This window comes from Chelonia mydas, chromosome 1 (assembly GCF_015237465.2).
Source record: "Chelonia mydas isolate rCheMyd1 chromosome 1, rCheMyd1.pri.v2, whole genome shotgun sequence".
Taxonomy (NCBI): domain Eukaryota; kingdom Metazoa; phylum Chordata; order Testudines; family Cheloniidae; genus Chelonia; species Chelonia mydas.
In genome coordinates, this window is record NC_057849.1 from 16,354,499 (window position 1) to 16,379,206 (window position 24,708).

At 45.8% G+C, this 24,708-nt stretch overlaps 1 protein-coding gene across 5 annotated transcripts in view; it reads left to right on the top strand.

Annotated features, from left to right (window-relative positions):
• MYO7A (myosin VIIA) overlaps positions 1–24,708 on the top strand; it is a 181,379-nt gene that overhangs the window by 137,544 nt on the left and 19,127 nt on the right. For all 5 annotated transcript variants that reach the window (XM_043527899.1, XM_043527904.1, XM_043527883.1 and 2 more), the window contains 16 exons: positions 214–390; positions 2,335–2,424; positions 5,074–5,201; positions 7,192–7,318; positions 10,757–10,876; positions 11,774–11,947; positions 13,161–13,388; positions 15,294–15,464; positions 16,727–16,844; positions 17,190–17,316; positions 19,210–19,379; positions 19,946–20,136; positions 20,779–20,903; positions 21,619–21,776; positions 23,238–23,391; positions 24,182–24,337. In XM_043527899.1, the coding sequence (XP_043383834.1) occupies positions 214–390; positions 2,335–2,424; positions 5,074–5,201; positions 7,192–7,318; positions 10,757–10,876; positions 11,774–11,947; positions 13,161–13,388; positions 15,294–15,464; positions 16,727–16,844; positions 17,190–17,316; positions 19,210–19,379; positions 19,946–20,136; positions 20,779–20,903; positions 21,619–21,776; positions 23,238–23,391; positions 24,182–24,337 (2,414 nt within the window). The remainder of the gene's footprint in view (positions 1–213; positions 391–2,334; positions 2,425–5,073; positions 5,202–7,191; positions 7,319–10,756; positions 10,877–11,773; positions 11,948–13,160; positions 13,389–15,293; positions 15,465–16,726; positions 16,845–17,189; positions 17,317–19,209; positions 19,380–19,945; positions 20,137–20,778; positions 20,904–21,618; positions 21,777–23,237; positions 23,392–24,181; positions 24,338–24,708) is intronic.

Genomic DNA, 24,708 nt, shown 5'->3' on the forward strand with positions numbered 1-24,708 from the left:
CCAAAGGAGAGTCTCCTTTAGCTCAAGTAGCAGGGGCCTGTGCTTTTGGAGCAGGGGATCTGAGTATTATCCATGCTGTCATGAAGTGTTTAGTGCTGGGATGGGGCCAGTCACTGGTGGCCATGGCTTTATTACAGTCTAATACACACAATTAATTATATTAACCCAGACCAAGCTAAGAACTCTAGTAAGTTACATCTTTATTGCAAATAGGCAGCACTGGCAGTGTGGATCACTATCCTTCGTTTCATGGGAGACCTTCCTGAGCCTAAATACCATACGGCTATGAGTGACGGCAGCGAGAAGATTCCAGTGATGACCAAAATCTATGAGACTCTAGGGAAAAAGACCTACAAGAAAGAGCTGCAGGCTCTGCAGGGGGAAGGAGAGGTGAGAATGCTCTTTCCTTTAATGTTACAGCTGTAGAAGAGCCCATATTCTTGATGTACCGTTCATGAAAGTAGAAATTTATCTATGGAACAAACTGCTGATGGGGTTGATTGAGGCAAATAGTTTTGTAAATTTCATCCGCCACTATGCTAGCAAGGAGAAAACTACAAAGGCTCTCATCCCTTGTGTTTCAAAGTATAAATTCTATTCCATATAGATTCTTATACCGCCCTCCTCACCATAGTATTCTACTGATGCAAAGCACTCTAGCAGAACTAGGTATTATTATGATTATTAGTGCGTTAAGCTATGTGGCTAACACTTGTCACATGTGGTTCATTCTCTCATCCTCTCCCCAGGCATGGGGAAGAATTGTGTGTGCGGTGGAGTGTTTTTGGTTGGATTTAAATGAACATGTTGCTCTGTGTTTGTGTTAGTCAGGCCAAAGATGTGTGGGAGCGGTGAGGTCTGGGATTGTCCCAAGGGATTCAACCCCTCTTGGGGTCAGAAGAAAATTACTCCTATGGTAAATGGTATTGCACCATTAGGTTATTATGGGACAGGTACACTTCACCATAAGAATCCATCTTTGGCTGCTCCCAAAAGCAGGACAAAGACTGGATAGACCATTGGTCATTGCACTCTGGCAGTTCGTATGCTTTCGTCTTTGAGAATCTGCCTTATACAAGATGGCAAGACATTTTCAGTGGCCTGGCTTGCTGGTGGCAGGATGTGATAAATGGTACTGCTGCTCTTAGATGTGTTTGTCAATTACATCAAGGCCCTCTAGAGCAGGGGTCTCCAAACTTTTTGAATCGCGCACCCCCAGGGCCAGCTCTGGGGAAGCAAAAAAAAAAAAAAAGAGCGGCCACCGGCATGCCGCCGAAGACGGAGCGGGGAGAGCCGAGCGGCCGCCGGCGTGCCGCCGAAGACGGAGCAGGGAGAGCCGAGCGGCCGCCGGCGTGCCGCCGAAGACGGAGCGGGGAGAGCCGAGCGGCCGCCGGCGTGCCGCCGAAGACGGAGCGGGGAGAGCCGAGCGGCCGCCGGCGTGCCACCCAAGGATCAAAGGTCCAGGAGCACTGCTGCTGCCATGCCGGCGGTGCTTCTTCGGCAGCGCTCCTCCTGCCGTGCACCCCCACGGATGGCCTGGCACACCCCACTTTGGAGACCACTGCTCTAGAGTCTAAGAACAGCCACCTTTGTCTGCCACTTTTGGTAGATCTAAATAAATAAAATGCCTGGTTCTAATCATATTCCCAGAAACAATGATATAATGTAGCAATTTCATTAAAGCTGCTGGTGAGGAAAGTAATCTCCATTGGGATCTAATTATGTTAAAATATACATGAAGAATCAGGCTTGGTTCTGTATAATTAACCATTTTTTAAATTTTTTCATTGGACAGAAGATCATATTTCAGTCGGCTGTAGCATCAGCAGAGCCCCTAGAGAAGAGAAATAAAATTTAACAATGTATTTTTATCTTAGAGACAAACTGTTCTTCTTGGATAGTAATATTCTCATTTCTCTGGGTAGTATGAATGCCTGGTTAGATTGAATTAGAAATGGATGGATGGATATTCATAAGCGGCCAGCTGCTTCTAATCCATAAACTACATATTAGAGATGGGTTTGAGCTGTAATTTACCTTCATGTCAAACTTTCCTAAAATATGAGGTTGTTTCAATCCAGGTTTTGATTTGGCCCATTAAAGAGACAGAGGCCAGCTGCAAAACTGAGATCCAGATCTGAGCATTACAGTGGGTTGGAGAAAATTAGATATAGGGGTTTGGTTCTGGCCCATCTCTCAGAAATATCAAATCAGTGCTCTGAATCCACGGAAAATGTTGCCATTTCTAAAAGCTGATGAGCCGGATACACAGGAAACCCACTCTGCAGGGTTGTGTGTGTCTCAGGAATAAGGCTATATTTCTTGCCTTTGCAGAGCGCTCACATAGATGGCCACAAGAAGAACAGTGTGCGGCACAAACTGGTCTCCTTGACTCTAAAGAAGAAATCCAAACTGACTGAAGAGGTGAGAGGAAATGCTTTGCGGCTGGTTACCACAAGTGGTATTATATGATCTGCAGGGCTCTCTGACTCTCTCCTGCTGCTAACACAACCAGACCTTCTCTGGGTTTGCTGCTCGCTGTGTCTTTGGGGGCCTGAAAGATTTAAGGATTCTTTAAAGGGAAAGGTTGGCTCCCCATGTCTCCTTGAGTCACCCTGCACCTCATGCCTTCTTCCCCACTGTTCCCTATGCCTGGCACAGCTCCCACTCTCCAGTCATCAAGCCGTCCATCTCCTCTTTTCACACCCCTCCGTCTGCATAGACGTCCAGTGAGAGTCGCCCATCCCTCTGTGTTGGCCTGCACATTCTCGGTCTTTCTCGCTTCAGTCCCACCCTGCTCGGCTTTAGATTCCGAGTGGATTTTCACAAGCACTCAACATTGGCCTAACTCCACTGCCATTGATATCTGTGGTCAAACTCCCATGTGAGCCATTCGGCCAGTGCTGAGCACTTCTGAAAATCCCACTCTTCGGCTCTTGGGGCAGAGAATCCTTTTTCTTGACACATCCTCCTTTTTATACAGTATGGTAGAGAGGAATTATCAGTGGTTCACAGTCAAGCTGGAAGGGCATATCACGTGGAGTCCCGCAGGGATCAGTTCTGGGTCTGGTTCTGTTCAATGTCTTCATCAATGATTTAGATAATGGCATAGAGAGTACACTTGTAGAGTTTGCGGATGATACCAAGCTGGGAGGGGTTGCAAGTGCTTTGGAGGATAGGATTAAAATTCAAAATGATCTGGACAAACTGGAGAAATGGTCTGAAGTAAATAGGATGGAATACTGTAAGGACAACTGCAAAGCACTCCAGTTAGGAAGGAACAATCAGTTGCACACATACAAAATGGGAAATGACTGCCCAGGAAGGAGCACTGCAGAACGGGATCGGGGGCTCACGGTAGACCACAAGCTAAATATGAGTCAACAGTGTGACACTGTTGCAAAAAAAGCGAACATCCTTCTGGGATGTATTAACAGGAGTGTTGTAAGCAAGACATGAGAAGTAATTTTTCTGCTCTACTGCATGCTGATTAGGCCTCCACTGGAGCATTGTGTCTAGTTCTGGATGCCACATTTCAGGAAGGATGTGGACAAACTGGAGAAAGTCCAGAGAAGAGCAACAAAAATGATTAACAGCCTCGATAACATGACCTATGAGGGAAGACTTTAAAAATGAGTTTGTTTAGTTAGAGAGGGGATAACAGTTTTCAAGTACATAAAAGGTTGTTACAAGGAGGAGGAAGAAAAATTGTTGTCCTTCTTCTGAGGGTATTACAAGAAGCAATGGGCTCAAATTGCGGTTTAGGTTGGACATCAATAAAAACTTCCTAACTGTCAGCGTGGTTAAGCACTGGAATAAATTGTCTGAGGAGGTTGTGGAATCTCTGTCATTGGAGATTTTTAAGAGCAGGTTAGACAAACACTTGCCAGGGATAGTCTAGATAATACTTAGTCCTGCCATGAATTCTGAGGACTGGATTAGATGACCTCTCGAGGTCCCTTCCAGTCCTACAGTTCTATGATTCTATGATGTGCGCTTACAGAGGAAACCAATAACAGCGATCACAACCACGAATGTGCTTACACCCTTACAGCCATGGTGTTGTGGTTTTGGCTGATGGAGCATCTTTTAATTGTGTTACTGGTTTTTTAATGATGATTGAATAGAGATGAGATGAAGAGCCAGATCCTCATCAGTTATAGGCTGGTGTAACTCCACTGCCTTCTAATAGAGTTATCCCAGCTGAGGGTGGGGCTCGGAATTGTGGCCTATGGGTGCTGTTGTGGAAAAACTGGGGCAAAGGAGTGGGCTAAGACAAAACAGATACTATAAGAAGATGCTCTAGGTCAGGGGTCTCAAACACGCAGCCCATGGGCCGCATGCGGCCCACGGAGTTATTTGCTGTGGCCTGCCAAGCTCCCTGCGCTCCCCCCCGGCCTCCCCCTGAGTTATTTCCTGTGGCCGGCAAACTCCCATCCCCCGCCGCCACCCCCAGCACACCGCATCCCCACTCCTCTGCCTTCCTCCAGGCGCTTCCCGCTGCCAAACAGCTGTTTGGCAGCGCTTAGCGCTTTCCAGGAGGGAGGAGCGGGGAGCCGCACACTCAGGGGAGGAGGCGGAGAAGAGGTGGGGCAGGGGTGGGGATTTGGGGAAGGGGTTGGAATAGGGGCAGGGAGGGGGCGGAGTTGGGTTGGGGACTTTGGGGAAGGGGTGGGAAGAGGCAGGGCGGGGTCTCATGGAAGAGGTGGAGTGAGGGTGGGGCCAGGGGCGGGGTGGGGTGTCAGTAATCCTCATGTGGCCCTCCTGGTGATCTGAGTTTGAGATCCCTGCTCTAGGTAGATTGATTAGACAGAACTTGGTTCACCTTTATATGTACTATAAAAGGATTTGGGGGATTAAAAGCAAAAGAGCTGCATCCAAATTACTGGTAAATTAGAGGGTAAAATTGAAGCCCTCTGAATAAACAGGAGATGGGGTTCTCCTGGGAACTGTCACGACTAGATTATAGTCCTACTTGGGCGGGGGGCAGCTGTTCATAGAGGCCTGGGTTGGAGGAGGGGAGAACCATAGCAACAAGTTATCCAGAAAGAGAATAATGTCTTTGGTTGACAGGTGACAAAGAGACTCCATGACGGTGAGTCCACCCTCCAAGGCAACAGCATGCTCGAAGACCGACCCACCTCCAACTTGGAGAAGCTGCATTTCATTATTGGTAATGGCATCCTCAGACCAGCATTAAGGTTAGAAATCAGTGGAAAGAGTCGACCATCATTCTCTGGTTTTCCCCCCTATTAGTTAAGCTGCTCTCATTGAAAAAAAAGGTTTTTGCTAATCTGTGCGATTGATTAAAACATGTATTACACTGTTCTTCGAGCTCTCTTCCTCTGTATGATTGGGGCTAGGCTCCCATCATGTTTGTTAGATGTTCATTTCAGGCTTGATCCAAAGCTCACTGGGGTCAGTGGAAAGGCTGACATAGACTTCATTGGACTTTGGATCACGCCCCCGGTTGTTAGCATGCCTTTTTTCTTTTCACTGCTTATTTTTATCCAAGCCATTACAGCCTAAGTTGCTGGGTCTTCTTTTGTTAGAAGAATAGATTTCTTTTATTGCATACAAAAAACTATGTTAAAAGAACATTGTTGCAGTTGCAAAGTAAAACTCAAAAGACAGGAAAAGCCAGAATTATGATTGCCCATGCTACCTTAATTCAGCCCCTTTGTGCATATGCATTCAGACACTATCTTTAATTACCAGATCATATGCTGTTTTTTCCATCGGACCCTGCCTCATTCAGTGCACAGAATGGACAGTGCTCACTTAATGAACAGCTATTCAATATTTTGTCCTACTCACTGTCCAGTGTGTGGCCCTTGGCCTTATTTCTGCACATTATTCCAACCCTGTTTCATGCACAATTAATGTATCTTCACTACAACTCTATGAGATGAGGGGGTGGTATTATGCCCATTTTACAGATGGGGAACTGTGTGATTAAAAGCAGATTAAGGTTAAAATTATATACTGATTTAGGGGGCCCAATTTGAAATGCTTAAGACCTGATTTTTCAGAGCATTATATAGTGCTCGATATATTCATAGCAGAAGGACCTCAGCTGCTTTTGTGAGTGCCTGGTAGCAGATAGTAGCTGTTAGGGGATGGCGTATGCTGGCAGACTCTGTGGAGAATTCTGCTGCCAAACTCCTCTGAGCATGTGCAAACTAATATTTTCAAAGGCTCATGAACTTGGCCAAACATGGGTGGATTTTCAAGGGGATGGCAAAAAATACCCCCTGACCACAGGGCAATCCCCATACCAAATTGTAAGTCCCTGTTCCAAAAGGTGGCGGCACTTACAGCTTCTCAACAAAACAGACATAAGAAGCTTTTAACATGGACAAAACACGTCTTTTTCCTAAACCTCGTTCTGAGAAACAACCAAACTGTTTTTGCTGAAATTTTTTTAAAAATCAGCATAGAAAATTTCAGCCCAAGCAGTTAAAATTTGGCCAAGTTTAAGGAACAGAAAACAGGGTCTTCTTATGGAACATTTTGGGCCACCTCAACTACAGGGTGTCATTCCCTGCACCGCCTCTGGTATGTTTTGCCATTCGTCCCAAAAGCTCACAAAGCTCTTCACACAAACAACATACAAGGCTCATTTTACCCACCACTGACAAGACGCTGCTGCTAGGATGGAACTTGGTGGCTGTTTGTTTAAATGGACACAGCAACACTACGTAGCAACTCAGCACGAGAAAGCTGAGACTTTCAAAGCTGCCTGGATGCCCAGTTCCAGAGCCGCTTTTCGGCAGCTTTGGAAGATCTCAGCCAAAGTGTAGAGGAATGCCGTTTCCATTTGAATTTGCAAGGGGGATTTCTGTAGGAGGGATGTAATTGTCAGAGTTAGATTGGCCAGGGCAACAAGGTTAATAACCCTAGACTGACATAAAGTGCTATGGGACCTTTAATTATAAGCCATCAGGGTCTGGTTTTACATCCCATCTGAAAGACAGCAGCCCCTTTAACATCTAGTAACAGTTTGCAAGCCTGAGAGGCAGATTTCACCAGAAAAAGTAGCAAAGTATTCATTAAGGGCTTGATCCAGAGCCCACTGAAATTATTGGAAAGACTCCCATTGACTTCAGTGGGCTGTGGATCAGGGATCCACTGAGAGGGAAATGGTATCTTGAATGATTGGCTGGGATCTAACCCTGATTTCTGTTGCAGGGACGAAATCTATTGTCAAATCTGCAAACAGCTCACCCAAAACCCTTCCAAAAGCAGCCACGCCAGAGGCTGGATCCTGATGTCGCTGTGCGTGGGATGCTTTGCTCCTTCTGAAAAGTTTGTGAAGGTGAAGAGCGAATGTTATTTATCATTTGCCTGGCGTATCTATTTATACATTTCCTTTCGCAGTGCTGGAGCCAACTCTTCTCTTTGGTTTCTCTGCTTGTTGACTGTGTCGTGACTCCCTTTCCACACAGGGTCTGATTTTACAGGAAAGCTCTATTGTAATAAAAGCCTCAGTTTAGCTAAGGACTTAAGCACGAGCTTCAGCCCCATCGAAGTTAAAGTTTAGCAACTGCTTAGATCGTTTCCTGAATTGGGGCCCGAAAGGCTATTCTTCTACCCAAATCATTGAATTATATAGAAGAATAAATTATTAGGAAATTGTTTTTAATTGAAACCAAATCTCAGATCTCAAGGCCGTGCAGAAATTTGAATCCAGATCTGCAGCCAAACTTCACAGCTGACTTGTATTTCTACAATAGGCTAATCTAAGCACACCTGTAAATTAGGGATGCATAGATCCCAGCTTTGCAGTCTGGCCCTCTCTTGTCCTACATATAATAGCAAGAATAATTAACAGTCCTAGAGGAAGCTGCCATCCGGAAAGGCTGGTAACACAGAAGAGGGGTCAGAGAAAGCAGCTGCAGTTTATGTATGTGAGAAAGCAGGGACTTCCGGGGCCACATTTTCAAATGCATGCATCTGAGTTGCTTCTGCAAAGAATATGCAAACACCTACGGGAGGCCAAACATCCATATTCTTGCACAAGTGGGATCTGCACATCCAGGCAGCATGTTAATGCCTGCAGTTACTCCATAGGAATATACAAAGGGTAGTTTGTATATGCAGATGGGGTTTTTGCACACTAAGTCGATGCCTCTGCTACGCTGGTAAATGTGTCTATCAGTGGTATTACAAGGTGAGCTCAATTTTGCTGAAATAAAAAAAAATCGGCATAGAAAATTTCAGGCCAAGCAGTTAAAATTTTATTTATATGTATATACACACACACACATATATATATGTAATGTGTGTGTCTGTCTGTTTTAAATTAACCCCAAATCAATGAGTGTATTTTGTTCGGTTGCTCTACCCCCCTGTATCCTACTTCCTCATGTATCCAGATGGAAGCCAAGACCTCTAGATGAGCGACCTTATCTCCCAAAGTACTGGGCATCCAGCAGCTCCCACCGAAATCACTGGGAGCTGCTAAGTTCTCGTCACTCTTGCAAATCAGGCCACTTCTTTGGACCCCATTTTTAAAAACAAGTTTGGCCTAAATCCATATTTAGGTCCCTAGATAAAAGCAGCCTGACTTTGAGAGGTGCTGAGCACCCAGAATCACGGTGACTTCAATGGGGCTACTCAGGCTTACGTTTCAGCATGGGCTTAAGGGCTTTGCTGGGCTGAGTACTTAGCATGTGGCAGGACTAGGCCCTCAGTCCTTGCTCAGGCAAGACTCCTATTGCCACCATGAGAGCTTTGCACAAGGAAGAACTTCAGAACCTGTAGCCTGATCCCAAACCCAGTGAAGTTCAGTTGGAGCATTTCCACTGACTTCCGTGTAGTCTGGATCACGACCTTGGTCCTTAGAGTGAATCCAGGAGCCAAATTCATCAATAGAGTTCTTTGTGTCAGCCACAAGCCCTTCCTGTAGGGAAACGGATAAGGCAGATAAATCGTGTGTGAAACAGCGGAAGTTTCCATTATGCCCAGAAATGAGACCCAGTAAATCATGTCACTAGAGATGGCCCATGGAGTGTTTTAGTCTGTGTTTAAATCTCTGATAAAGGAGGACTTATTTGGGGAGAGGGCAGCACGTCTAGAAACAAGTTGTTAATAGTCTTCAAAATATACCCTTTGGCTGGAACCCTGGCCCCACTGAAGCTAGCGGCCAAATTCCCATTGACTCCCGTGGAGCCAGGATTTTACTCTCTGTAATCTTGGGCTACTGGTCAAACCTGTTGCATTCTGGACTCTTGGTGACTCTCTCTGAGGTTACTGTTAAAGGCCCCGATCCTGCAAGGAGCTGCAGGCAAACCACTGGGGTCTCCTGTACAGATGCCATTACAGAACCAGGACTTAAAATGTCAAGAACTCTCTTTTCTAAAAGTATCGTAGCTGTTAAATGCTGGCCGTGTGCACTGCTGGCAGAACTCACCTGAGGGGATTTGAACTATATTTTCTCTCTCCTTCTGTCTCCTTTTGTACTATATGATGGCAAAAATATTTGTAGATTTTTTTTTTTGGACTCTGGTGAATACTTCTGTTTTGAAGGTACATTTATCAGGAGCACTTACTCTGATTTATTTCAGAGTTAGCAGAAAAATTCTGCATCAGCCCCAGACCTTACCTACCAATTCCAAAGCTGTTAGTTTTGTGGGTGTGGATTTTAGAGGTGATGCCGAAATCAGGTTTACCATGCAAACTCTGTTGCAACTATTACCACGGAGTGCCTAGCTGTTTATCTAAGTTATTTATAGAACGTCTAAGTTATGATTTATAGATCTAGCAAAGTGATTTATAGAGCCTCCCAGTTATGATTTATAGAGCTGTCTGTCTAAGTTATTTATAAAGTATTTTCTGACTGTCATTCTGGGGAGGCTGCTGGGTTTAATTTTTTTCTGCACGAATGTGGTTGCATTTTTAATACATGGGTCAAGTGCACAGAGTCCTGGATAGAACCTCCTTAAAATGTATATTTTTAAAAATCTAAGCAAGTAAATACCTATCTACTGTATTAATGACGTATCAAAGTGTTCTCTGTGTGTGACACAGGGTATGTCTACACTAGAGTGGGAGGTGTAATTTCCAGGTCGAGGAGACGTACCCATGCAAGTTCTGATCAAGCTGGCATACTAAAAACAGAAATGGAGCCCCGGCAGCATGAGCAGCAGGACGGGCTAGCTGCCCACGCTCATGTGTAGCATTTCAGCTGTGATCTAGCAAGTGGCTATCTCACAGTGCAGCAGCGATATTTCTATTTTTAGCTTGCTAGCTTAATTGGAGCTAGTGCAGGTTTGTCTTCTTGAGCTGGAAATTACACCTCCGGCTTGCACTGTAGACATACCCATTGAATCAGAGAATTTAAGGTCAGAAGGGTCCACTAGATCATCTAGTCTGACTGGCACATCACAGGCCACTAAACTTCGCCCAGTTACCCCTGCAGCAAGCCCATTAACCTGGATTAGACTAAAGTGTTACAGCCCTCAGGAGACCAAACTATTGTGTGCCACATTCAGATAATAGGTGGGACCAAGGCGCACCAATGCGCAAGGCCCCTGCAATGGCAGGGAATTGATTTGGTGTGTGCATTTGGTTAAATTCGGTGTTTATCTCCCCACTGCTCATTACTTACAGGTCTATTTGATTTATTCCCCCCTTCTGACCAACGCTGCAATAACATTTTGGGCGGACAGTCTTTAGAATGGAGCCATGGACCTGTGTTCAAGCCAACGGCAGCCGTCAGTCGTCTAACTGATACATTCTCTCTTGCCAACAGTATTTAAGGAACTTCATCAATGGAGGTCCTCCTGGTTACGCTCCCTATTGTGAAGAGAGATTGAGGAGGACATTTGCAAATGGGACTAGGACACAGCCGCCCAGCTGGTTAGAATTACAGGTCTGAATCCCCTAGAGCAAATAGAGTGTGTCAAAAAGGTTTTATTGAAATGTTGTTGAAAGTGACTTTTGACTGAACAGAAATTTGCTTTAGAAAATGTCCATTTCTGTCTGAATTTTTCAGATTTTTGTAGGAAAATTTTCTTCTGTCCGTGACGACTGAAAATGGGAATGAACAATATTTTCAGTTTTTAGTTGTCGTAAACCAAAAAGTTTGGTTTTCAGGTTTTCATTTCTTTCAGCCAAAACCTAACAAATTCAGTGGAAGTGTTTTTCTTTGAAGTGTTTTGTGGGGAAAGAAACAAAGTTTCTTTCCAGCTCTAATAGTGAATGCCGTTCCATTTAGAGGTGTAAACGTTTTCTCACAGTCCCTTAATAGGATGTTGTCTCTCTTATTCTAAGGATTAGCAGTTCAGAAGCAGAAACTATGTCTTCCTTGTGGAGAACAATGATTATGACTGACTTGCATTATCGTCAATCCACTTGTTACTGTTCCTCTTGTCTGCACTCTTCTCCATCTTCTTGTATTTTGAAGGTGGTACAGAACTGCGTTCCACGTAGTTTGAGGCAGTGGATATTATCCAAGTCTCTACACAGATTTAAAGGTTACACATGCTTCCAGGATTCAATCCACTGTCCATTGAAGAGAATCAAAAATTACCATTGACAATTAACTGTGTTAATTAAAAAATTTGGGAGTTGCAGCTCTTCCCCATTACTCAGGTTGTGACTCTACATTATGCTGTGGAGAAGTATATTGCAGCCATATTACAAATGTAGCCATAAGTACTAGAGCAAAGGATCCAGAAAAGGCACTGTGACTGTTGGGAGATAACTTGTAAATGGGCAAATAAACCAAGTTTGTATGCCTTTAAAAAGTTTGACTCTAATCTCCTAGGCGACCAAGTCCAAGAAACCTATCATGCTGCCTGTTACGTTTATGGATGGGACAACGAAGACGCTGCTAACTGACTCTGCAACGACCGCTAAAGAGCTCTGTAATTCCTTAGCTGACAAGATCAGCCTGAAGGACCGATTTGGGTTTTCGCTTTACATCGCACTGTTTGACAAGGTATGTGCTGGCCTAGATGCCTCAGAGAAGGAGAAGGTGGCTCTTTTCTGATATAGAAAATATGTATCTTCAGGGTGGCAGTTCTGTCATGTGATGAGAGTGGGGAACTGAGCACTAAGTCATTGTGTCAGTAATGAACTTTTGGAGGCTACCGGTAGATACGACTCCCTAAGAATAAAGGTCAGAATCAATGAGAAGCCAAAATAGTCTGAGAGTAAAATTTCATCCAGTCAGCCAGGAGCTACAGCCTGCCTGTGTAACTCCATCTACTCCTAATAAACTGTCATGGCCCTGTACCAGATATGGACTGGCTACAGAGCTTGCTTCTGAGCAAGATACACACCAGATGTGTTCATCATTAATGCACTGCCAGGTAGCTTAAATAAGGTATTTTTACATGCACCGCCACCTAATGGTTGAACCATAGAATACAGTTTAGTATTCCATTACATAAACCTTGAAGTCTGGACAGAGCTGTGTCATCCTTGGAAATCCTCTGGTCTACGGCATGTGCGTGTACCCGTGTAATGTCTGGGGAGAGACATTGCACTCAGTCTGGCTTTCAATCAAATGTTCCGAGCACAGGCATGGAACCTGCACAATCAATAATAGCATCATACACGCAAACCATGGGCTAGATTGGGCCTTTCAGACACAGGTCCGGTGGGCAGCACAGTGTGAGCTGGCTAGCCTTAGAGAGCTCCCGGAAGCATTGTGCTCAGGGAGACAGAATCACTCCCACAGTTCCTGGATAGCAGAGGGTCTGTGGCATCCCATAGGAGGGTGCAGCATGTTCTCCACTCCGTGGCTGCCCATCTCTGCTGGCTGGTAGAGAGGGGACTGGGTTTTGCACACACCCCTCCTTGTCCCTTTAGGAGAAGCTGGTGCTGTTGTGGGCTTTCACTCTGAGGAGTTCTTGCAGTTGTGATTGGCCCCTGCACAGGGGCATGGTAGGATGGTGATGGGGGCATCCTTTTGCTCTGTGTTTGTACAGCACCCATCACAGTGGGGGCCTGACCCATGACTAGGGCTCTTAGGTGCTATGGTCATACAAATAATACATAATAATAAAGGCTCCTTGCTCCCCTTGTGGAGCATAATCTCGTCCTACTAAATCACGATGGGTCTCTCCTTTCACACGGAGCGTGGAAACTGCTGCTAAAAATATGGTGACCAGCATGTACCTTCCCTGTCCCCCTCCTGCCCTGGCCAGGTCTCATCCTTGGGGAGCGGCAACGACCACGTGATGGACGCTGTGTCTCAGTGTGAACAGTATGCCAAAGAGCAGGGAGCCCAGGAGCGCAACGCGCCGTGGCGGCTGTTCTTCAGGAAGGAGATCTTCACCCCTTGGCACAATCCAAGTGAAGACAACGTGGCAACCAACCTCATTTACCAGCAGATAGTCCGGGGGGTGAAGTTTGGGGAGTACCGATGTGACAAGGTGAGTCCTCAACAATGGCAGACCTTGGCCCCCTGGCTTGGGAAATTGGGCACGTGAATATTCTGTTCTCATTTAGGTAGGTAGGATTCAGAATCCTTAAAATGAATGCTGTTCTTGCTGTCTGTCTCTCTACTAATAAGGGACCCAACACCATGAACTTCCTACATTAAGAGCCAAATTTCTCCCCTGGAGAAACTCACAGACAACTCTCAACGAAGTCAAAGGAGCCAACTTACAAACAGAGAAAATCAATGGGAGGTGCCCCTGAGTATCTGAAATCGGTGGGAGCTGCACATGAGCATCCCAAGGCAAAGTCTGGCCCCTTGGCTTAAGTGACTAGTGATTCTGACTACCTCAGTGTTTGGGTTCCCAACCTGAGAGACCTTAAAGAGGACTGATTTTTAGAGAGCCAGGTGCTCAGCACTTCTGAAAATCAAGCCCCTTCGAGGTATGTCTAATTAAGCACCCCAAAATTATGGAACCCAAAAGTACTTGTTACTTTGAAAATGTAGGCCCTAATCTTCAAACGGAGTTAGGGACCTAAATACCACTGAGAATCTGGGAAGGATCTGGGCCTGGGTGTTTTGTCCTCCTTGTTTTTAAAGTATCCATGGACTTCATCCAACATATCTATCTTCTGTTCTGTCTGCTTCTACCCCTTCTTCTCCTGAGCTCCACATGAGATTTCTACTGTGTGTCTATAAAGTGCCCAATCACCATGATATCTAGATTACCTTCTTGTATCTCTGCCTCATTGACTCGCCATCTCAAATCTTATCTGTAGTCCTATCCTTTGTCCTTTGCCTATATCTCTCGCTCCCAGTCTCCACTTCTGTAGCTATATCATGTCTCTATAAAATACTTTGGGATACAGTTGATATGAAAGACATAGTACAAAACAAAGGTGTATTGCATTCAGGTATCTGTTCTTCAGCAATTTGCCTGATTTATGAAGAGAGAGGTGGATTTGCTCCATAAGTGCAAGAGATGTGCTGAGGCGCAATTGATTTATACTCACTAAGCCTTGTCTACACTAATAGAATTACCAATTGCTGACTACAGGTATCAGAAAAGGGTGTCATTGAACCAGTGCTGAACAGGATTGAACTGCAAGTGTAGACAAGGACAGAGTTGTTCACGGTGCTCAAACCTGCTCAGGTTTTAACCAGAGTTCCTGGCGCTCTGCTGAACTCAGTTTGCCCTCAGCTAGACTTGTGCCTATCCAATGTTCAGTATTGGTTCGGCTGTAAACCTTGCTGACACGTTGCCAGCAACTGGTCACTTTGCCAGCTTAGACATGGCTCTGGAGCAAACATGGCCATAGCATCCAATGAGATGTTATCTGCATTCAGGTGACACCTCTGGTGTGAGAGATAATTTCGTGCATCTCAGTGCTCAACAATGGATGCTGAACCTGCTTAATCAAAAAGAGATGATGCCATCAGGTGAACTAAAGTACTAGAGCCTTTGGTAAGCAACATTCAGAGGGGAATTTTCTCTACTCTCCTGTTATCCATTGATCTGCAGTTCATGTAACAGTTGCAGCGATCACTGCTAAGCACATGAGACCCAGTCTTTCTCCCACTTGAATGCAGGTGGAGTCCATAGAAAGGGGAGGTAGTTAAGGAAGTATTTGTGTGATGTTTTATTCATTGAGGAGTTAGTCACTTAGGGCACATCTTCACTGGCTCTCCCAGCACTTCAAAACCCCCCCACCTTTTTTCACCCCCAAGTGAGAAAGTTGCAGCGCTATAAAGTGCCAGTGTTTAGAGCCTGGTCTAAAGCCCAGTGAAATCCCATTGAAATTCAGTCAGTCTGTGTCAGCAAAGGGTTAATTGAGCTCCAGGAGAAGGGAGGTTAAAGTGACTCCCTCCTTGTAGTTTCTTTCCTTGTTGGTTTCTACAGGAAGAAGACTTGGCAGAACTGGCTTCCCAGCAGTACTACGTAGACTATGGGGCGGCGATGGTGCTGGAGCGTCTCCTGAACTTAATCCCCTCCTACATCCCTGACAGAGAGATCACTGCTTCGAAAACCGTGGAAAAATGGGCTCAGCTCATTATAGCTGCACATAAAAAGGTAGGTGTTGGCCAGAGGGTGAGCTCCAGCAAGGCTCTGTGCATGTTAAACAGCCAGCAAGTTTGGCTGCATCAGCCTATGGGGGTTCAGTCTCAGCCCCATCTGAGGCTGAGACAGAAATGGATGTTTCCCCCAGGGATCAATTTAGAGCCAGGGGCAAAAACCAGAGTGTGTAGCCATTCTTGATGCCAGTTGGGTCACAAATGAAGGAGAGAGACACTTCAGTGGTTTGGTTTTGCACTGGGTTTTGAAACAGGAACTGAATGGCAGGAAGATATCACAGAGGGCCTTATTTTTAAGGCTAAGACTGTATCACTGGGGATTTCCACTTAAATCATGGGACTCTTATATGGTGGTGTTACGGCTGTGCCTAGAGGCACCGGTCAGGATAGAGGTCCCAATGTTCAGGGCACTGTACAAACACACTGGCCACCTTAACACCCAGTGACGTTCTGAATGGAGCCTGGTCCAAGGGTGAGGAGATAGCTCAGTGGTTTGAGAATTGGCCTGCTAAGCCCAGGGTTGTGAGTTCAATCCTTGAGGGGGCCATTTAGGGATCTGGGGCTAAAATTAGGGATTGGTCCTGCTTTGAGTAGGGGGTTGGACTAGATGCCCTCCTGAGGTCCCTTCCAACCCTGATATTCTATGATTCTATGAAGTCCTACACAGCCTGGCTAGGTGTTTCCTCAGAGGTCCATTCCTGATGGATTTCTAGCTTTGGAGGAGGGCAGGGCAGAGCAGAGACTCCATTCATGACAACAGGTTTTGAGATAAAACACTATGGGCCTGATTCTCCTCTCACTTCTTACACCAATGTGAGACTCATGAAACTTCCTGGACTTCAGTAGAACTGCTCCTGATTTATACTCCTGGAGAATCAGGCACCATGACTCCCATGGCTTTGTCTCCACCACTGGGTATTGTTCATCTAAGCACAAGGGCTGAAAGGTCCTATTGGATTATCTAGACCTTCCCCTGTCCCTTCCAGTGCAGGATCATTCCCTACAGTGTATTCTCCATACCTTTGTCCTGTCCAGTTCTTTAATAACTCAAGTACTGGGGCTTCCACTACTTTCCCTGTGAGTTTTTTAAGCCATTGGTCTCATCCTGATACTGTCGGAGGTCTCGTGACTTCAAGATCTTCAGCTCGTGTAAACTGATGTAGCCCCATTGATTTGTTTTTAATTAGACCTCTTCCTGGCTTTAACCTGGGTATTGTTGATTTGTTTTTTCATGCTGGTTTTGGTTTGGTTTGCCTGTAGGGAATTTATACCCAGAAGAGAGCAGACCCCAAAAAAGTCAAGGAAGAAGTGGTGGACTTTGCACGTTTCAAGTGGCCTTTGCTGTTTTCTAGATTTTATGAAGCCTTCAAATTCTCAGGTAACCCAACAGAGAATGTGTTGCCATAGGATGAGCATCCATGGAATAAAAGAGAATTATATATGCTAGAGATGAACAAGACCTACTGGGTGATCTGGTCCATCCTCCTGAAGGCACAGGATTGCCTTGTATAGTATTCAGTGCAGCCTGGCTATAAATGTCTCAAACTATGATGCTTTTACCACATTCCCCTAATGAGCAAGGCGGGGACTTTCTGGCCTTTACAACTTGATTTGAGAGCTAAAAGTCTGTCCAATTTGTAAACCATTTTAACCAGCGTTTTATCGTTTACAGTCAGATAGTTGCCTGCACATTTATCTATTGTGGATATTGTCTTCAACCCAGGGCCCAGCCTGCCCAAGAACGATGTGATTGTAGCTGTGAATTGGACCGGAGTGTACTTTGTGGATGAACAAGAACAAGTCCTCTTAGAACTCTCCTTCCCAGAGATCACAGCTGTCTCAAGCAGTCGGTAAGGAAGAACAGAAATGAGTCAGTTCGTCCTTGTGTTGCGGTAACGATGTTGTTAAAAATGGTGTGTTGAATTCCTTGGCTTTAAAGGACTTAGGCTATGGCTACACTACAGAACTGATAGAGGCTCTAAGCTGATGGGAAAGAGCTCTCCCATTGACTTAATTCCTCCAGCCCCTGCAGGCAGCGATAGCTAGGTCAGCAGGAGAGCTTCTCCCACTGACCGCGCCATCCACACTGCTGCTGAGGTCGGTGTAACTTACGTCACTCGGGGGTTGGCTTATTCACACCCCTGAGTGACATCACTTATACGGATGTAAGGTGTAGTGTGTGCATAGCTTTAGCACGGAGCTGCACTGTAGGACGCTTAGGCCAGGTCAGGGTGCAGGGAGACATCAAAGCAGCATCTGGTGACTTAGCTACTGACTCCTCTGCTGAAAGTAACAGGGTGCTATTTGGCGGATTCTGCCACACTTGCCCTTTTGGCCGAGTGTTCAGGAACATTCATTCCAGTTGGAGTCCTGCAGCTACATCTCTCACATCCCATGCACTCTGCCAAAACTGACCTGTGTGGGTTAAAGTTAGATGTCTAAATCCATATTTAGGCATATTTTGACTCAGGGAAAGTTACAAATGCCCAGCACATTTGGCTCTTAAGCCTCCTTTATTTAGATGTCTGACATAGGCAACCATAGTTTGACAGTATTGGTCTCAATCTTTATAAACCAGCATGGTGGTTTCCGTACTAGCAGTTAAAAGAAAGGACACTAAAAGCATGTGATGTTTTCCACAAGGCAATACTTGGAAGCATTTTCTTGCAATTAATCAAGCAGGAGCAGCTTCCTCTTGTCCAAGGGTAGAATTTGCTGTGTTGTGTTAAGGGGCTTATGGGCTTGTCTGAGGCTTCTCCTGAGCACTGTATACATGTGAAATATTCAACACAGAGTCAGAACAGACTGCAGACATAAAGCATGTCTTGGAAGCACATGAAGAGAACTACATTCCTGCTGAACCTAAATCGAACCTCAAGGCCATTTCTGAAATGAAGCAGAGACCAGGGTACCATGGCAGTTCTTTAGATCTATTCTCCTCTGCACCTTGCTCTGTATGTTACAGAAAACTTCTATGATACTCTTGCTAGACTGATTTCTGGTAGGCACAGGCATGTACTGATTTCTATTATAGGGAGGAGTCAAGGATAAATTTGTCTTATTTACAAACCGAATTAATTCCGCCACACAGTGGTACCGCCCCATAACTTTGAATTTATTATTATTTGTATGGGCCGAGGACCCTTAGTCCTGAAACAGGACCCCATTGTGCTAGGCACTGTACAGAGACAAAAAAAGACAGACCCTGCTCCAAAGAGCTTAACTGTCAGATTAGAGCTCCTGCTATAGGTTTGCTCTGCTCTTTCCCCCATTCCCAATCAGCATTCTTCTTCTTCTTCACCACACTCTCTCAGACAAAAGTGACCAGGCACCAAACCCAGAAAATGAAAATGACCTCTGGTGTTTGTTATGCAGGAGGTCCGGCTAAATGACCTTAATGCTCCCTTGTGGCCTGGGAATCTGTGAGCCAATTTCGCCTTCACGCTAGGACCAAATTTTAAAAACTCTCCACCTGAGTTGTGCCAGCAAAATGGGTGTGCGTGTACCTGTGTGTGTGCCTGGATCCCAGATGTGCACTTGCCCGGCAGTGTTTGTACATAGAGGGAAGCCCATTTTGACAGTGCTACATGCATGTTTGTCCTCACGGGTGGCAGTGCGTGTTTACATCAGGCGCACATGCACATTTTCCAGGAACGATGGAGGTGGCCAGTCGTGAACCTTTTCCCCCAGATCTCGGGGTGACACTGGTTTAATGAATGTGTTTCCTATGATCCCTGTTCTAGAGGGGGAAAGCTCCAAGGACAGAGTTTCACCTTGGCCACCATTAAAGGCGACGAATACACCTTCACCTCCAACAATGCAGAGGACATCCGGGACCTTGTTGTCACCTTCCTAGAAGGACTAAGGAAAAGATCAAAGTATGTTGTCACTCTCCAAGACAACCCAAACCCTGGTGAGTAAACTGACCAACCCAAAGGCAATTCTCTGGCTTTAGGGCAGGCAATCATTCGTATGTCGCACTGGGAAGGCTGCCTGCTTCTCCTGCAAGAGCAGCACTCATGTATAAAAGGTTTTGTTTAATCACGATTGGATGTCTCTTTCAAAACTATATCCTCTATCTCAACCAGAAGATATGGGCTTGCTGCAGGGATTACTGGGTGAAATTCTCTGGTCTGTGTTCTGCACAGGGTGAGATTAGATGACCACAGTGGTCTCTTCTGACCTTGAAATCAGTGTGTAAGACCTTTGGTTAGAGTGGGATTTTCAAAAGTGCCTGAGGGAGTTGAGCATCCAATTTCTATTGAAAGCCAATGGGATTTGGGAGCCTAACTCTCCTCGTTCCCTTTGAAAATGCCAGCCCAAGCATTTCTGTAAGTGGTATTTGTTCACTATACACATTTAGCAATCACCTGTTTTATAGGATCTGATTTCCCAGGGGTAGGTGTGTTAGGCAGGCATGTAGACAAGCTAATTACTCCAAAGGATGTTTGGAAATAACAGCAGCCACTTCTGCTGCAGTGGGAGAAGAATCTGGATTCCTCAGCTTCCTTAAAGGAGACCTGATTGTTATGGACCAGGACACTGGAGAGCATGTCATGAACTCGGGCTGGGCCAATGGGGTCAATGAAAGGACCAAACAGAGAGGAGATTTCCCAACGGACTGTGTTTATGTCTTGCCGACTGTCACCATGCCACCTCTGGAGATTGTGGTAAGATACCCTAAGGGGTGGTGCATCTTGGCAGGTCCCCGATACAAAAGCCATTGAAGTCAAAGGGAGTTGTTCCATTGTCTTCAAAGATTAGATCAGGCCCGTAATCTCCCTGACGATGATGTGGTGGAAGCAAGAAATGACTAAGAGGGTAAACAAGTCATCGGGTCAGAGGGGAACTAGATTTCATCTGCCTGGACAACCTATTAGCTTTTCCCCTGGGCTTGCTAGTTTGAAAACCACCCACTTTGGACCTAGAATATGGCTGAATCTTCTTAGATGTCACTGCGGCTTGAATTTGAAGATGATATTTGGGCAGGGGAGATGTGTTTATGCAGCTATGAATGAGAGGGGAAGTGGGTCCATAAGATACTTTCTGTCTTAGGATGTGGTCCACACTGTAGAAACTTTTGAGATCCCCTGTGTTAATTACTAAGAAATGCACGAGACTGCATAGTTCCACTAAGATTGAGCGTTGTTGCTGTTTATTAGTTTGAAGTTAAGAGTTCGGTGTTTTTTCATTATAGCATGATTTTCTTTCATCTTCAGTCTTTTCATTTTTCATCTGCTTTCCCTCTCTGGACACACAAAGATTCTTTCATCTAAAATACATTGACTAACCCTGACTCCTGTATTCTCTAGGCGTTAGTCACGATGACCCCTGACCAGAGGCAAGATGTTATCAGAATGTCCCAGCTGGCGATTTCGGACAGTGAAGAAAGAGTGAAGCCGTACACCTTGGAAGAGTTCTCCTATGATTATTTTAGGTGAAGCTTTAAAAAAAAAAAACCTTTTCAGCCTACATAAGGGACTTGAGTTCATTCCTAAGGCAGAGCCGAATCAATGGCTGCATTTCAGGATTATTGGAAGAAACTTTAGATTTCAGCTTGTCTGGCCCATTATGACTACAGCTGTGGTTTAGGATGTTGTGTTCTGCGTATAAGCTGGCAGAACATAGAAGTCTGATCATTACATGAAATTTTATGGCCAGTGTTATTCAGGAGTTATTCCGACTAATTTATGGTCCTTTCTGGCCTTGCAGCCTCTGAATCATATGTAGAACATTACACAGGATCATGGAAATGTAGGGCTGGAAAGGACCTCAAGAAGTCAGCAGGTCCAGTCCCCTGCACTGAGGCAGGACCAACTAAACCTTAGACTATCCCTGACAGGTGTTTGTCCAACCTGTTCTTTAAAAAACATTAGTCTCTTCTGGTATGGCAAATCCTGTGTGTTAACTCCAGATAAACTAGAGCCTGGCACCTGTTCTAGGCAACTAGAGGGCTTGCCCAGTGATCACTGAAGGAAACGGAGAGACTCCTATTGACCTCAGTGGGAGTTGGATTGGACCCTATAAGAGCGCCCTAATGCAGAACAGGGGGCCTTACATTTGGCCCCCAATTTCAGAAGCTGGGCTTCATAGAGCCATCTCATCCCTCGTAATCTCTCCACGATTCCTCATTGCTTTGTTTTTGCTGCTAGGCCACCTCCGAAGCACACTCTGAGCCGGGTCATGATCACCAAAAATCGAGGAAAAGACAAACTGTGGTGCTACACCCGAGAGCCCATCAAGCAGCCCTTGCTGAAGAAGATCCTGGGCAGTGAGGAGCTGTCCCAGGAAGCCTGCATGGCGTTCATTGATATCCTTCCAGTGCTGTGGAAAGGTGCCCATAACAGATCAAACCGACATAGGGGCACGGCCCAAGGAGTCGCATTATGGGGTGATCCAAAGCCCAGTGAAGTCAGTGGAAAGACTAACATTGACTTCAATGGGCTTTGGGTCAGGCACCATGAGTAAGGCTATGATTATGTCACGGAGGTCAGGAAATCCGTGACTTTCAGAGACCTCCGTGACATTTTCTGCCCTGGGGCTGGAGCTGTCAGCAGGCAGCCACAGCTCAGAGTCACTGCTACCATCAGGCCCCCCAGCAACTCCTAGCCTCCAGGCAACTGGGGTCCCCCGGAGCTCCCAGCCCCTGTTTGTGGTGGCGGTCCCCTGGAGCTCTCAGCTGCCGAGGGTGGCAGGGGGACCCCGGAGCTCCCACTTGCTGCCGGTGACAGGGCTCCCCGCAGCTGCCCACCCACAGTGGGTGCAGCAGGTGGCAAGGGGACCCCAGAGCTCCCAGCTGCTGTGGTGGGGGGAGCAAGGGGATCCCAGAGCCCCAGCAGCAGTGGGTGCTGGATCCTCCTCCCTTCCCATTTGGTCAGGGATATTTTTAGTAAAAATCACAGACAGATCACGGGCAATAAACTAAAATTCACGGATACCCGTGCCCTGTCTGTGATTTTTACTAAAAATATTCCTGATGAAATCTGAGCCTTAACCATGGGACTCCATACAAATGCTAATGATGAGAGATGGGTCTGAACCAAACTCCTGGACCCAAACAGCCCTGACCTCTGAGGGCCAGTCAAAATGCATAGACAGACCCAGATGCAGATTATGCAGATGACCTGCATCTTTATAAGCTGGATGCACCAAACTTGGATTCAAGCATTATGTGGTAGTTAAAGCTCATATCCTAAAATCGCAGTGTGAGCCATTCCTTAATAATAATAAGCGGAAAATTTGGTCCAAAATGGGGGGAAATTTTTCGATTAAGTTTTCGTAAATTTTTTTCCCGTTTTTTTCCCCCAACCAAAATTAAATTCAGAAAATTCATTTCAAACACGCTGTACTAAACAAAAATAGTTACAATAGAACTAACAGGATGGGCCAGACCCCTTAACTGGTGTAAATGTGTGTAGCTCCATTGACTTCAACAGAGCTATGCCAGCATACACCATCTGAAGATCTGGCCATTAACAATAATAATTCCATGGCACTTACATGGTCAGAAGAAAGGGTCGCACTCATTCTGGGCCTATGTGTCCCCCCCAGCCAAGACTCTCCACCCTAAGAAAGCAAGATGACACATAAGGGTCTATGATTATGGGTGCCATCCAGAAGGATCCCAAAGCACATTTGAAGATTAACTATATACCTACCACCAAAGTGCAGCCACCTCTGGAGTGATGCATAGCAACTCTTTAATTGGGTCGTTATCAGAAGCCATTCCCTAAGCCTCCTTGTTGCTGTATCCTTGACTGCTGCCGTGTACCTGTGCTGAAGTATATGGGTGACTATCCATCCAAAAGAACCCGCTCAGTCAATGAGCTAACAGACCAAATATTTGAAGGTGCCTTGAAAGCTGAACCATTGAAAGATGAAATCTATTGTCAGATCCTCAAGCAGCTCACTGACAACCACATCAAGTAAGAGTCATTCTTCCCCATGTACCCCGCTCTAACTATCTGTGTCGGGTAATGCAGGTCTGACGGGGGGGGTTCTGCAGAATGAGTAGGCCCAGAAGTCTTCCGGTCTCTCTGTCATCTTTAAAGACTTTTATCATCACTTTATCTACCATCTCTGTGCTGATGACTCCAATCTGTCTGTCTGCTCTGGACTTGTTTCTGTTCCTCTGCTTCTGGATTTCCCTCTGGTTCTATGACATCTCCTCCAGGGCAGACGTCTTGCCATAAATTTAAATTTAATAGGCTCTACATTTCCATCTATTCTCTGTTGCTACTGACCCTACCACCATCCTCCCAGTCACTCAGGCCTATACTCTGGTGTGATCTTTGACTCCTCCCTCTTCCTCTCCCCAGACATCCAGCCCAGGTGCTTATGTGGCAGCTTCTTCCTCCACAGCAGTTCCATGGTCCATTCTCTACAGTTGTCTGATGCTGGTGAATCTTCTCTCTACAATCTCTGCCCTCTGATGTATATGTAACCCCATTACTAACATTAGTGTCAGTGCTATAAGGCTTGAGATAAGAAGCTTTCAGACCCGAATTCCCATCTGTGCTCAAGTTCCTCACCCAACTCTGACAGTGTTGAATGGGATGAAAGTGGGGTAAATGCCACTGATGGCCACTTTCATGCCCCTCTACACTGCCAGAGCAGTGTCAAGGGGGCCTTAGTGTAACGGAGGCTCAGACCTTTCTGGTAGATAGTGTCCCTTTGGGGAGTTTGATTTTCCTGTTGTGTGTCTGTCTCTTTAAGGTACAGCGAAGAGAAGGGTTGGGAGCTGCTTTGGTTGTGCATAGGCCTTTTCCCTCCCAGCAATGTTCTCCTGCCACATGTCCAGAGGTTTCTCCAGTCCCGGAAGCATCACCCCCTAGCCACAGACTGCATACAAAGACTACAGAAAGCACTGAGGTATGGTACCACATTCTGCTAGATGCGATGAGCACACCTGGTAGATGTGATGGGGGTGTGTGTGCGTGCTATTTGCCAGCATTTGCTGGCTGAGGAAGTGGGGAAGGGTTAGAACAAAGCGTTTAAGCATCTCTCTGTCTGTCTACTCCAGTGGACAGGGCTCTGAGCTGGAAGTTGGGTGCTGTGGGTTCTGTTCCTGTCTCCGCCGTGAATGGCTGTCGGACCTTGGGCAAATCCCTCTGGGGGAGACGCTCAAAGGTGCCTAACCCATCGCCTTTCTCTGCGAGTTGAAAATTTCCCCATGTATCTTTCTGCTCCTCTGTTTTCCAGCTGTGAAATGGGAATAACTCTATTTACCTTCCTTTAATAAA